General features: G+C 42.8%; 1 protein-coding gene across 3 annotated transcripts in view; it reads right to left on the reverse strand.

Annotated features, from left to right (window-relative positions):
• Positions 1–620: 620 nt before the first annotated feature.
• ZNF638 (zinc finger protein 638) overlaps positions 621–14,837 on the reverse strand; it is a 68,779-nt gene continuing 54,562 nt past the window's right edge. Inside the window, exons 21-27 of one of the 3 annotated variants that reach the window (XR_008466692.1) lie at positions 12,262–13,681; positions 11,586–11,651; positions 4,966–5,965; positions 2,796–2,888; positions 1,804–1,922; positions 1,126–1,209; positions 621–936 (exon numbers count right to left, since the gene is read on the reverse strand). Coding sequence is in view for 2 of the 3 variants with exons in the window: in XM_054203455.1 (XP_054059430.1) it covers positions 877–936; positions 1,804–1,922; positions 2,796–2,888; positions 4,966–5,965; positions 11,586–11,651; positions 12,262–13,681 (2,758 nt within the window). In the remaining variant the exon portion in view is untranslated. The remainder of the gene's footprint in view (positions 937–1,125; positions 1,210–1,803; positions 1,923–2,795; positions 2,889–4,965; positions 5,966–11,585; positions 11,652–12,261; positions 13,682–14,837) is intronic. The other 2 variants (XM_054203456.1, XM_054203455.1) reach the window with 2 other exon arrangements.

Below are 14,837 nucleotides of genomic sequence, written 5' to 3' on the forward strand. Positions count from 1 at the left end.
AACAGCGTTTTAAATAAATGTAAGGTGGCCAGCTGAAAAATAAAAGCTCAAAGCGAAATCAGTCATCATTCAGACTGCGACCCATGGTTATGAGCATGCCAGCCAGGGACCCCGACTTAGAAGTGAGCAACGTTCAAGAGCAGATTACAAAGTTCAGACACGCTGCTGAGTGCTCCCCAGGCTTCGAGCTACAGGCTGGAACAAACTAGGGTAAAGCAACCCAAAATAAACAAGCAAACTCGGTCACCAAGGAGAAAGAGCAAGGGACAGTGACCTCCCTGGCTGACTGCTGTAAGGACAGGCACGCTAACGCAGTGCTGGGACAGGCTTTGCTCCCCCTGATGGCCTCGATTTTATCTTCCTGAGACTATCATGAGACTTCACAGGCCACAGGAAAAAGAAGGCTCAAGGGAGCGTAACAATCCACAAGATCACCGAAGTCTTTACCACGAGAGTCACCTGCTTTGGGGCAGTACAGAGCATATGTGGCATGTGAAATTTCACCTGCTGAGAGCTCTGTACACAGGCACCAGGGAGAGATCCTGGAATGAATTCCCTCGTAGTCTCTACTGTGATCCAGAGTTAACAGAACACAATAAATCACACCAAACACAATCCCCTAGTGTTAACTATACAGTAAGAACATTTATTTCATGTCAACACTTGTAAAAGAAGTCTTTTCCAAGTCTGATGATTTAATATACAAATCAAAGCCACCATACGCGTGTTTGTTTTTTTAATGTCTATACTGAGCTCAAATTTGTACAACATGAATGCTTGTTTCTGAAACAAGATTACAAATTAAATCAGAACAAAATACACAAAATTGACTGGACCCTAAGTTTAGTTCACTGAAAGAAATCTTCTTTCCTCCGATCACCTTGAACTCTGCTCTTCCCCATCGTTATGCACATCCTTCTGCTTGGCCATGAACTTCTACAGAAATAAGGGTAGACAATGAAAAGATAGCGCTATATTATTCCTCATTCCACAAAAAGATCACGCTCTAAAAACAGTGCAGGTTTCATAAACACATTGGCCAAAAGTCAGCCTACTACTGACACTGGTACTGTGTGATCCATACCAAAAAACACTCAAAAGTTTTGCTCACAAACTGACACGCACGGAGTCACCAAGTGGTGAAGCTCCTCAGAGGAATGTGTCAAAATATTAGGTATCAGGAGTTCACATGATGACAGGCACCTGTGTCTGGTCATGAAATATAAAACAGTTATTCAATATTCACCATGGGCTGTGTGTTCATTACACCCACCCTACAAAAGTCTACATTGATAAATATCTTCCCAGTTTTCTACCCCTCACATGACCACAGGAAGGGGCTGCCTCTTCCCCCAGCTGGGTACACGCTGTGTCCCTGACAGCCAGGTGCACCAGAGAGACGTACTGCTGAGGGGAGGGGGCAGTTTTGACCCCAAACTTCGGTTTTCTGGCTGCCAAACGGACCTTTTGGTCATTTTATATCTGCAAGATATTTTAGCCAGCCTGCAGTTTCAGCAAGCCAGGAAATCTGACAAAATCATGCTTTCTGACACAACATTGCACTTCTTAAAAATGGAGGGAAGCCAACAGTTATCCCCACGCCCTCCTAGGTAAGGAAGGTTTTATGTAGGTGATGAGCTTGAGTTAATTAAACAATATCTGCATCTGAGTTTAAAACTTAAAAGCCCTCAAGTATTAATATGAGCTCCCTATGCCACTACAAAATTGTTAGCACTCGTTAAAGCAAACATTTTTAGAACGATCTTTGTTTCACCCGTGTATATGGAAAAGCTTCAGCATTACCTCCATGTTCTGCTGATGAAGCGGTGTCTTGCAGTGATTTTTCACAGATGTTTCATCTGCGTAGAACAGCGAGCAGATCTGACAGAAAAAGCCAGCCTTTGGAACTAGGTAATCCAAATCTGAAGAGACAGCACACAACACTAACATCAACAAAACACAACTTTAAAACATTCCATTAAAAAAACCACAGCTTTAAATTCCCTTAGCCAAACCTGTGGAATCTGTTATTACTGGAGGGAAGTCAGTTAATTTTTTTCAGTATTCAAAAAATTAGAATTGTACTCCGAGTTGGTCACCTGCCCCATTTCAATAAACAGAGGAGGACACATTCTTTTCTGCGAATAGAACAACTGACCTTCTGGATCTGAAGCTCACTGCAGCTACCTCAGCGTCTTTTGACCTTAAAAGTATTCTATATGCAACTCACTTGCCAAGTTTAACCTCTGTCCTGCAGTGTGTTATGCAAGCATTTTCTGTCACAAAGAACATTACACAAGCCATCAGGCAAGGATCCATATTTTCCTAGCAACTTCTTCTGCAGTTCAAGCGTTAACAGCAGTTTTACAGAAAAGTATTTTAGATGAGGATCTTGGTAAATCGATATTTATATATACACACATGCGCAGGTGCATTTTTTAAACGATGTAAGCAGTTCCCTCGTTCCTATACATTGAAAGTAGGTAATAAACCTCGTAACAGGATTAGAACAGTAAGTAGAAATTAACACTGCACTGTGCTAATTATAAATAAATTAGCCTATATTTGTAAATTTTAGGAAAAAAGAACCTTCCATTTTACTGCTGCTATTCAGCCAACAGCAGAAACTTGTTAAACATGCATTTGTAGGAGCAGAGATAAAAACAGAGGTTATGGGCCATGACTTCAAAGTTAAATGTGGTAATGAGGCAAAGGAGGCATTTTCAAACGAGCAAGAAAGCTGTCCTCCAGCAAAACAAGTATGGAGCATTTGAGGTGGGTTTCTTTGGTCTCACCTTTTGGAGTGCTCTGTGTCTTTGATACATCTGAAGAAGCCACCTTCTTCCGCTTAGACTCTGGTTCTTTATCTCCTGATCCCAGCTGATCTACTGGAAGCCATAATGTATATTAAACAAAGGTATCCACTAGTTTAAAGGTATTCTATATCCACCTGTAATGCCCTGTTACTGCTTGAAACAAACACCACATGTACAGGTCTTGCTGTTTTCTACACTATTTGGTTTGGTCTTTCCATAGAGCAATTTTCAGGAACTCCTGACATCGATCCTGCAGGCAAGACTTCTAATGACTCCAAAAGCACTCTTGACCACACAGCACACATCACAGAGGTACCGCCGCCGCACTCAGCTGCCTTCCTCTACAGCTCTTAGTAGCAGCTTCAAATCAAGTTTGTGATTATGATCACTAAACTCTCAATTCCTTCATAATAAAAGTTTCCAAGCTTTCTTGAATCCATGTAACTTGAGGTCCAACAGCGGTATTTAGCTTAGTTACAGAACCAGTGAAAGCCTATTAAATATGTTATTGAATTAACCAGCTCTAAGGAAAGATGAAAATCAACATTTTAAGATTTTTCTGGAGACAAGGAGTTTAACAGAATCTCCTCTATTACAAGATAAACAAGGTGCTTGTTTTTTAGACTATCCAAGTACTCCAACTGGCAGGTGCACATCAAAAATACTTGTTTTCTTTTTAATTCTATGTTCAAATAATCTAGATACCAGTACGTCCTAAACAAGGTTAACACAATAAATCCTTTCCCTTAATAACGAAAGGAAGCTGTTGAAGGAACACAACAAACCGCAGCACTCTTGCATCCCCTAGATGTTTCAGCAGATTGTGAGTATCTCACCATGTCAACAACACACAAAGTTTCAGATTTGCCACGTGGCTCTTTACCAGCCACAGTCTGGCTGTCAGCCTTTGAACTGTTGGCCACAGGCAATCAATAAACTGTTTCCTATTTTGCTGCTGGAATCAGATTTTAAGACTTGAGCAACATGGTTCTACTTGATTTACCCTCTCCTTCCCAGTTTTCTTGTACCGCTTCTCGAACTCAGGAAGTAGACTTTTCCTAAGCCTACCTCTTTTGCCTGAGGTTTTTACTCTACAGAGAGGAATTAAAATAATTTGTTTACTGTGTATCAAATACATTTATTATAATTTGTCCCTACCAGTTAGATGAGAAATCAACTCAAGGGCTTGGATATTTTAAGAGGCCTTTTTACAGCTAACTTTCTAACAGAACAAGGAAAATATTTTGCATTTTCAGTAAATGCTTTTGTTAATCACAGATAAGCTTATGTTCTATAATGTTAACAAGATTAAAACAATATATAACATTTAAATATTTTTGGGGGTGTACAGAGTCAACTAATTCCTTTTCTACTGCTTATAGAAACTGAAGTTCAAAATACTCTGTTTTAAGCAAGATTGCTGCTGCTGCAGCTCCTCCATATCTGCACTACTCAGGTTGCCTCTGATGCGCAATCAGAGTGAAACCAGAGAAAAGCTTTTCCAAAACATGAGAACAAAAGGTGCTATGTCAGTGTTCAGCTACATCAGCAGAGACAGAAAGAAAACTCGAGACTAGCGGACTGCATCACACAGAGCCTTCGCCCACGCTTTGGCCCAAACTCTTCTCGTGTGTTGGTTATATATAGCTCTCCCTACTTTGCTGTCTTAGACTTTCTTGACCCTTTGCTAATTCCATGCTACAGATGTCATTCAACATTTTTTCCTCTAGATTCAGCTTGGAAGCTGTTACAACTTTGCATCTGTGTGTCTATTTCATTTGATCCACCTGTTTTAAAGTTTGTCCCCATAATTGAAAGCTATAAATAATCTGTACAGTGTTAGGCAGTTTGCCAGGCCTTGCGTTAAAGGCAAGAAAAGAAACTATTTTCCCTAATTTTAGCCATCAACACCAAATGAACACTTTAAATCAACATGCCACTTAATTTTACATCAAAAGAAAGATGCATTGTAAAATACATTAATAAAATACCTTCAGGCTGCTGCTCACTGTGTCTCTGTTTTTTTTCCCAGAACCTCTTTCATTAACTTTGTCAAAGATTTGGGGATTTTCAGTTTCCCGTGTTTGCCGCAAGGATCTCTTTGTGTGTGGCACTGATACAAGCATCTTATTTTCTATAGGTTCCTTACCTTTTGACTTTGAAGTTGAAGTAATTTCTTCTTCTGGACTCACATCTCCTAGAATTTCCATTTCTTCTGGTCCTGCAACAGCAACAATATCCTCCTCTTCTGATCCTGCAACGGCAGCAATTTCTTTTTCTTCCGGTCCTGCAACAGCAACAATATCTTCATCGTCTTCATTCCCATTCAGATTTTTCCCTGGGAAAGCATTTTCTTCTTCCTCATCCTCCTCTCCAACTTCATCTACCGTAACAAAGTTTAGCTCCTCTTTTAGACGATTGAAATCAGCCAGAAAATCATCTTCATCTTCGTTAACTTCATCCAAAGTCACTAGAGGGTTATCTTCATTGTCCTCTTGTATTTCATCTACTGTCACTAAAGCACTGGGATCATCAGGCACCTGAGAAGAAGCACAATCTCCAATATCCTCAGCAGTCGCTTTATCATCCTCCTTCTGTTTCAGCACATCCTCAATATTCAAGTCTGTAGGCTCGTTCAGAGGCAGCTCTTCTACTTCGCCAATTTCATCTACAGTTACCAAGGGTTCAGCTTTCAAATCCTGCTCCTCAAAAACTGACCTAGGGATGTCTTTATGAGAACTAAGGTCCTCCTGTTCAGATATCTCATCCAAAGTAACAAGTGACTGTGGATCCTTTACTGTTTCTGACGTAAGTTCTTCCTCTTCAATCACTTCATCCACTACGACCAGGCCCTGCGGGTCACTGAGTGCTTCTAAATTAGCAACTCCCATTAGCTGTGCAGTCACATCCTCCTCCTCACCGATTTCATCCAAAGTGACAAAAGACAGTTCACTTTCAGTAATGCATGCCACGGAGCTCTTCCCTTTCCTTCTCTTGGAACTAGGCTCAGAAAAGGAGTTGTTTTTAGCACCGTCTTTCCTCTTTCCCCTCAGTGGATTTCGACATGTTTTAACAGGAGACTCGATTTCCTCTACGACCTCATCCACAGTAACAAATTCATCCAAGTTAAATGGAAACAGCTCTTCTTCCTAAGACGTGTAAAGATGTGAATATAACAAAGTTTAACATTCACCCAGTGACACAAACACCTCCATCCACAGAATGCCTAATGAAAAATATTCACAAGCTGAAGCTGGCTGAAGGGAAAAAAGAAAAAAGCAACTTGACTTAAGGGTAGAAAAAAATTTTCAGGCCTTCAGTCTCATGTGGAAGAATTTTCATTATCAGCATTTGTGTTAAGTAAGCAGATTTAATTCAGAAACCCAAATAATTTTTCAAAAACACAGCTGATGAACAGACAAAATTTTATGTCTATTATAAGAACTGAGCCGATGCCCTGAATACTCATGTATATTTTTGTACTCACTTGCAGGAAGACTACTGAAAATCTGAATAGCTCCAGAGTATTCTTCAAAAATATTATCTTGTGTCATACCTCATTCTCTTCCCTAAGCATATGCTGTTGGCTGCTGCTACAGAACAGGAGACTACATTAGATGCTGCGGTGCAGCAGTCATTCGTGTCCTGATGACTACAAACTGTTTTATCTTGCCTTGTTGGTTTCAATCTCTTAACAAACATCTGTTTCCAAGAGGTTCCCCGATGGCCCTATGCTTCGGCCCAGGAAAGGGCTCCCAGTACTGGAACCTCCCTTTGTTTCTCTATAACAAACACGTACAAGAAGACAATTTTCTCCATTCTCTTAAGACCTGACTAGCCCCACAGATGCTCTATCAGACCTGCTGCTCCTCCTGTGACAGCCATATTTCATTAGGGACCAGGACGCAAGCTCCAGCTTTCTGTCGAATGCCTTACTGCATTTGTATCTTTAAGATAACCCTTTCCATTCCTCCTCACTCAGTGGCATGCTCTTACTGGTGCACGTCTTGCATCTAAAACTCCTCCTACCCTGCAGTCTGACCATGCCAGCTTCCGTCAGGGCTCACACAATTTATTCTAGGACCACTGGAAAAACCTACCAGCAATTTAATGTCATATGTAATGAACATCTGAAGAAGGATATATGGATAAATGTTGAATTTAATAAAATAGTTAATTAAGTTGAATTATTTTTAGGTTATTTGAATAGACAGCAGTCACGTTTTTGGAACAGATTATTATACTTTTTTCCACTGCAAAACAGCTATGCTTTTATAATCAGGATGGTAGGATAAGGTGGATGAGTACTTAAGTCAATTAATAAATTAATTGTAAACATTAAAACACAACCAAATATCCACTGCACCCCAAATTACGTATCCAATTTTTTCAATTAACAATTCTGATTATTTTGGTGTTTTTTGCAAAATATTCCATCCTACCATCAAATACTGCTCTGTACCTAGCACAGGAAGAGTGAAAAAAAAAAATCCAAAAAAACCTGTCAAAGCAGAACTTGAAGGCCAAACCAAGATGAAACATCATCTGTTAGAGAGTAAGACTGCAGCTAAGAATTACTAAAAACAGTCCTCCAGTAGAAAAAGTAATCTGAAATTCAAAGGCTACATGCCTCCTCTTCCCTTTCCTTTTTAAAAAGCTAACAAATAGTAGGAATAATGTGTGCTTCCAGACACATTCTGATGCAGCAACTTAAGGAATATTTAACACAAGGTGGGCACAGTGAACACAAAGAAAGAAAACCAGGCTTTAAACTAGGCTCATTGGGGGAGGGGGATGCTACCCGGATTGCTTGTGACAAGCCAAGGGTCGATGCTCCAAGGTTAGAGGGGTGGTTTTCTAGTGAAGGCCCTCAACCTGTTGCTCTGAGATGTGCTAGGTACGCTGCAGCAAACTCGAAGTCTTATGGGGACGAGCCAGGGGCCCCTGAGGAGATAGGAACCGGGGAGTCACAGATAAAACACCCCAGAGGAAGACCACCTGAAGAGCAGCATGAAGGAAAAGCGAACATTCCAACCAGTGAGACAGCTTCATTGGGCGCCCAGCTGAAATGCCTTTACACAAATGCACGCAGCATGGGAAATAAGCAAGAGTTGGAGATGTGCGCACACCTCCAGGACTACGATCTTATTGGCATCACAGAGACATGGTGGGACGGCTCTTATGATTGGAGCGTTGGAATGGACGGATACCGACTCTTCAGGAAGGACAGGCTGGGAAGACGAGGAGGGGGTGTTGCCCTCTATGTCAATGAACAGCCGGAGTCCATGGAGTTCCACCTGGGGATGGATGCAGACCCAACAGAGAGCTTATGGGTCAAGATTAAAGGGAATACAGGGGCAAGGGGACATCTCAGTAGGGGTTTGCTACAGGCCACATGATAAGGACGACAGAGCGGATGAGGCCCTCCACAGACAGATAGGAGCGGCATCACATTCACAGACCCTGGTCATCATGGGGGACTTCAACTACCCTGATATCTGTTGGAAGAACAACACAGAGGGGCACAAGAAATCCAGGAAGTTCTTGGAATGTGCTGATGACAACTTTTTTCTTCAAATGGTAGACGAGCCAACACGGAGAGGAACTATGCTGGACTTTGTCCTTACCAACAAGGAGGGGCTGGTGGTGAGTCTTAAGCTCAAGGGTAGCCTTGGCTGCAGTGATCATGAAATGGTTGAATTCAAGATCCTTCAGGCAGCAAGGAGAGCACGCAGCAAGCTCACTACCCTGGACTTCAAGAGAGCAGACTTTGGCCTCTTGAGGGACCTGCTTGGCAAGGCAACATGGGAAAAAGTACTGGAGGGAAGAGGGGCCCAAGAGAGCTGGTTAATATTCAAGGATCACCTCCTCCAAGCTCAGGAGCAGTGCATCCCAAGAATGAAGAAGTCAAGCAAAAATGCCAGGAGGCCTGCATGGATTAATAAAGAGCTCCTGGACAAGCTCAAAAGCAAAAAGGAGGCCTACAAAGGGTGGAAGCAAGGACAGATTGACTGGATGGAGTACAGAGAAACTGTCTGAGCGACCAGGAACCAGATTAGGCAAGCTAAAGCCCAGATAGAATAAAATCTGGCTAGGGGCATCAAGGATAACAAGAAAAACTTCTGTAAGTACATCAGGGGTAAAGGCAAGACTAGGGAAGATGTGGGCCCTCTCAGGAAGGAGACAGGAGACCTGGTCAGCCAGGATATGGAGAAGGCTGAGGTGCTGAATGACTTTTTCGCCTCGGTCTTCGCTGGCAAGGGCTCCAATCACACCACCCAAGTTTCAGGATGCAAAGGCAAAGTCTATGAGAATGAAGAACCGCCCACTGTAGGAGAAGATCAGGTTCGGGACCATCTGAGGAACCTGAAGGTGCATAAGTCCATGGGACCAGATGAAATCCATCCACAGGTCCTGAGGGAGCTGGCAGGTGAAGTCACCAAGCCACTTTCCGTTATATTTGAAAAGTCATGGCAGTCTGGTGAAGAAAAGGGGAAACATAACCCCCATTTTCCAAAAGGGAAAAGAGGATGACCCAGGGAACTACAGGCTGGTCAGTTTCACCTCTGTGCCTGGCAAGATCATGGAGCAGATCCTCCTGGAAACTCTGCTAAGGCACATAGAAAATAAGGAGATGATTGGTGACAGCCAACATGGCTTCACCAAAGGCAAATCGTGCCTGACAAATTTGGTGGCCTTCTATGATGTTGCCACAGCATTGGTAGATAATGGGAGAGCAACTGACATCATCTACTTGGACTTATGCAAAGCATTCAACACTGTCCCGCATGGCCTCTAAATTGGAAAAGCATGGGTTTGATGGATGGACCACTTGGTGGATAAGGAACTGGCTAGATGGCCGCACTCAATGCAGTCAATGGCTCAATGTCCACATGGAAACTGGCAATGAGTGGCGTTCCTCAGGGGTCAGTACTGGGACCAGTGCTGTTTAACATCTTTGTTGGTGACATGGACAGTGAAATCGAGTGCACCGTGCACCCTCAGCAAGTTTGCTGACGACACCAAGCTGTATGGCACAGTCGACATGCTGTAGGGAAAGGATGCCATCCAGAGGGACCTTGACAGGCTAGAGAGGTGGGCCTGTGTGAACCTCATGAAGTTCAACCAGGCCAAGTGCAAAGTCCTGCACCTGGGTCGTGGCAATCCCAGGCACAAATACAGGTTGGGTGGAGAATGGCTTGAGAGCCACCCTAAGGAGAAGGACTTGGGGGTGCTGGTGGATGAGAAGCTCAACATGAGCAGGCAATGCGCAACTGCAGCCTAGAAAGCCAACCACATCCTGGGCCACATTAAAAGAAGCGTGGTCAGTAGATCAAGGGAAGTGATTCTGCCACAAGAAGGACATGGACCTGTTGGAACGAGTCCAGCAGAGGGCCACAAAGATGATCAGAGGGCTGGAGCACCTATGCTATGATGACAGGCTGAGAGAGTTGGGGTTGTTCAGCCTGGAGAAGAGAAGGCTCCAAGGAGACCTTATAGCAGCCTTCCAGTACCTAAAGGGAGCCTACAGGAAGGATGGGGAGGGACTCTTTATTAGGGAGTGTTATGATAGGACACGGGGTAATGGCTTCAAACTGAAAGCGGGTAGATTTAGATTGGATATCAGGAAGAAATTCTTTACCGTAAGGGTGGTGAGGCACTGGAACAGGTTGCCCAGGGAAGTTGTCAATGCCACATCCCTGGAGGTGTTCAAGGCCAGGCTGGATGAGGCTTTGAGCAGCCTGACCTAGTGGGAGGTGTCCCTGCCCATGGCAGGGGGTTGGAACTAGATGCTGTTTAAGGTCCCTTCCAACTCGAACCATTCTGTGATTCTGTGAAAATATTTGGTTTTATTTCCACTGAAATCAAATGTTACTGTATTCTTTCTTACATGAAAAGGAGAACACAGATCTTGGTTCTTAGCAGCTGTATAACAGTGAAGAACAACGCAGTAAAAAATAACTGCCATTACAAAACCTTTTTTCAAAGGGTGCAGAATTTCCTCTTGGGGATTAACACAAACACACTGTGCTGGTGATGCAAGAAGTTCGTATGGATTAAGATTAATATAAGCTTTCAGGTCTCCAGCTTTATCTCAGAAAACCCTTTTTCCATAAGGGCCCACCTACTTACGTGGTAGATCTTTGATTTGATCCTGTAATGCTACTTCTACAAACTCATCAATATGGATTTTTATTACCTTCTTTCTACTTTTCTTTCCCAAAGCCTAAGCTATCTGAGAGAGAGAGGGTATCTCTTTTCACCCTCCTGTAAACATGCAGACTGAGCAGTTCAGCCTATATGCTCCCAAGCTCCTCTTCAAACCAACATGAACCGAAATTGTCCAGTAATCCTTGCTTTTACAGAACAATGCACTGGGAATAACTTTGCATGGAAGAGGTACCATAGATGGAAATGTTCTGACGACCTCCTGTTTTACAAAATAATTTTTGAAGATTTAGAAGACTTCAGCCTTTCTTTCTCTTCTCACAAGTGTGATGACAAATAAAGATCTCACGCAGGCAATTAGGGATCCAATTAATTCTTTCTCAAACAAGTAACATCAGAGACCAAAAAATACCTCTTTTTAACACTCACTTCTTGAATTAAGTTTCTCTTCCAGATGTCTTGACTTTACAGCTTTATGCCCATAGTCTGTAAGAACTAGTAATACAAAAAATTCCCTATGGAAGGATGCTAAAGATTCTTAGTACACACACACTTTCGAGATAATCTGTACTTCAAGTTCAGTTGTGGTTATATCCTTACCTCCTTTTGTTTTGGACTGCTGCAGGTGTCACTTTTTGAAGTTTTAGTATTGCCGCCAACAGAAGCCTGAAAAATTAGACAAAAGTTCACATGAAATCAGTTAAACCAACTAACTTGTCCACAAGAAAAAAAAAATCCAGCTTTTTTTCCCTTAATGAACTTTAAGTAGTCCAGATTGCTGCTTCTGATCACATACTTGGCAAATACAGAACTAAGCCAGCATCAGTAGTAGAGTCCAGGCATACAGTCTCTAGCAACAAGTCACAGGTAATACCTCACTTAGTAGCCTCTTTACAGTAACCAGTGTCTGTGCAGGACTTGACAAAGCAAATATCAGCTCACAAAAGGACAGAAAGCTTATTAATTCCCATTCAGAACTAATCCAAGAACATAAAGTTATCACACTCAAAGATTCGCTTCAAAAATACCTTCCTGCATTTTTTTCCAAGTACCATTTTCAAACCAGTTACATACTTGCGTTGCACACACTGCATCTAAAAGCAACTGGTTGCCCGCCATCTCACTATTCCAACTTGTCTGTTGGCCCAAACCAGCTCAGTGGTTTACGGAAAAGGGAAGGGGAACATAATCTCATTGTCCCATACTCAACATCTGAGAGAAGCATGGAGTTAGTTACTGATCAGGCACACTGAACCAGCCTTCCTGCCCTCCTCACCTTATTGCTGCTGTTTTCTTTCTTCATGCTGGATGATCTACTCTCTCCCTCTTGAGACTGTTTTGAACTACCCCTAGATTCCACTCGTGAGTCCTTCTCTTGCTGAGATGAATTCCTCCCATTGCCTCCCTTTCCATCAACAACAGAACTTCTGCTCACTTTACATTTGCTGCTGCCATCTCCCAGGCTTGATTGGCTGCTATCAGGTTGTGGATGACACTCTTCTTTTGATGTGATTTTCTTCACCACCACTGTTTGGCCACGGGTCTCAGGTTTCGAGGGAGCTTTCTGCTCCCCTCCTTGGCACACGGAAGGCTCATTTCTCCGTACTGGAACCCTTGACTTTGATATATCCGGAAGAGACACCATTGCCTTTAAAATCGTTTTACCAACAGATGAAGATTCCTTGACAGATAAAGAAGAGCTTAATGTAACTGCTTTGCAGGTTTCATCAGTTTTTGCTGGTCCTGTTCCTTTATTCTGGTATGCTTTGATTAAACTTCCCTCATTATTTTCATTGACAGCATTTGCAGCATTTTCCACAGCAGCACCAACCTTGCCCACAGATTTTTCAAGTTTCTTCTCTGTCTCTGCCCCAGTCTTAACCAAAAACTTTTCAGGGTTCTCCTCTGAAGTTCTTCCAACTTTGAGCACAGACTCTTCTGGTTTCACCTCTGTGGCTGCTCCAGCTGCATCCAGTTTTTTCTCCATGGTCACTCCAGTTTTAAGTACAGGTTTCTTCTCTGCTGTCTGAGCTACAGGCATCTCATGTTCCATTTTCACAGCATCAGAAACAGGATTTTTTTCAGGAGCATCCAAGTTGTTGCTTGTGTGTGTGACAACAGATGACACCATCTCCAGTGAAGCTGCATCAGAATCAGGGGGCACCGCTTCAGGGACAGCCCCTGTCGATTCCCCTGCTGCCAGCTTCGCAGTACAATCTGATGGGACATCTTCAGCCTTGCCCACATCGGACAGTTCTTCTGGTGGTTCAGTGGCAGAAGCAGACAACTCTTCGGCTTTAACTTCCTTCTCTGAGGCAGATACAACAGTAAATTCAAACAGGTCTGGTTCAATATTATCTTTAACTGCCTCTTCTTTCTCCACACCGGAAGGCGGCAGCAGCATCTTTTCTGACTTTGCTTCAGATGATTTGATATCAGCAGATTTGATAGATGCCACAGTAGCTTCAACTCCAACGTCCACTTTCTCCACAGATGCTTCTGCCAGTCTTGGAGCAGACTCCCTTACTGCTCTTTCAAGATGGGACTCAGAGGGCTCTATCTGTACTGCTGACATCTCGTCTTTGACATTTGAGATGGAAATGGGTCCTTTCTTTGCCACACTAGGCTCTACTGGAGGATTAGCAGCTGCTGTTTGCACCACTCCTGATCCCTCTGGATATTTTTTCAAGCCAGAGCTAAATGCATTTAAAAAAAACAGAAGAAATCAAACTATGTTGAGAATTCTACAGTTACCAGTAACCTCTTGACGCCAATGGTGGGGGTTTTCCTGATGCATTAGTGCTTAGCATTTGGAAATCTAGCCTATCAGTGTTAAAATGGTTAAAAATATTGAGCCGAATAGGTGATTAGTTTTATGCTTCTGTTTAATCCACCTCAATACCGCAAGCCTGTCACACCTTGAATCACATTATTTGTAGTCAGACCTCTCAAGGTAGTACATTCACTACGGATGTGCCCCTGTGACCTCAGCGTTGACATGGAACTCCTAAAACTTAGATCCCCTGATGCAAGGCAGACTGTGAAAGCATATATACAGCAAAAATGAAGCTTCAGTCTCCCTGTATAAAGGATTTACCACAGTTTCATGTTTGAAGACAGCAGACTCTGCAGTCACCAACCTAGAAAACTCTTCCAGTAGCTAGGAGTTTGAAGTTTGTTCATTTTTTTTTGGTTCAGGTTTGGGGGGAGGGAGAGGTTGCTTTGTTTTTAAACTGCATTGACCTCGCACAATAGCAGGGAACACAATACATGAGGCACAGAGGCTCCTTTTGGCTAGGCTCTGTTTTCACTGTATAATCCCACTGTCAGCTCCCAGGATAATAAAGCCCAAGATGACAATGCAGAGGACAGTGCTTTTCAGAGAACTTCAGTTACAGTAAGTGCATTATTCTTCTCTGAAAGAATCCTCCGTAGAAGATGTTGGGAGGCACTGAAAATAGTGATGTCTGTACCCCTTTTCCCACAAAGCTCGAGAAAACGAGCATCCCAATACCTCATGCATCTCTAGATGGAAAGGTGCCGAAATACCAATGCTGACAAATCTTGCTAAGTGTCAAAACAAACACAGAAGCAGCAAATACACATAATTAATCAGTGGTTATGCACAATGGAGCAGCCTGAGCCATGGTTTCTCAGAACCTATGTATATGAATAAATACAAATATGCACATTTGTATAAACCCTCATGAAAATAAAGAGAGACGAGAAGGCTGCCATTTTGTTAATACTCCTAGCATGACGTCAGCAAGAAAATGGAAGGCTATATCAAATGGAATTCAGCGCTGATGAAAATGCTGTCTTGAAGCGGCCAGATGCGAGGGTTAACAAGAC

Source organism: Rissa tridactyla, chromosome 5 (genome assembly GCF_028500815.1).
Source record: "Rissa tridactyla isolate bRisTri1 chromosome 5, bRisTri1.patW.cur.20221130, whole genome shotgun sequence".
NCBI lineage: Eukaryota > Metazoa > Chordata > Aves > Charadriiformes > Laridae > Rissa > Rissa tridactyla.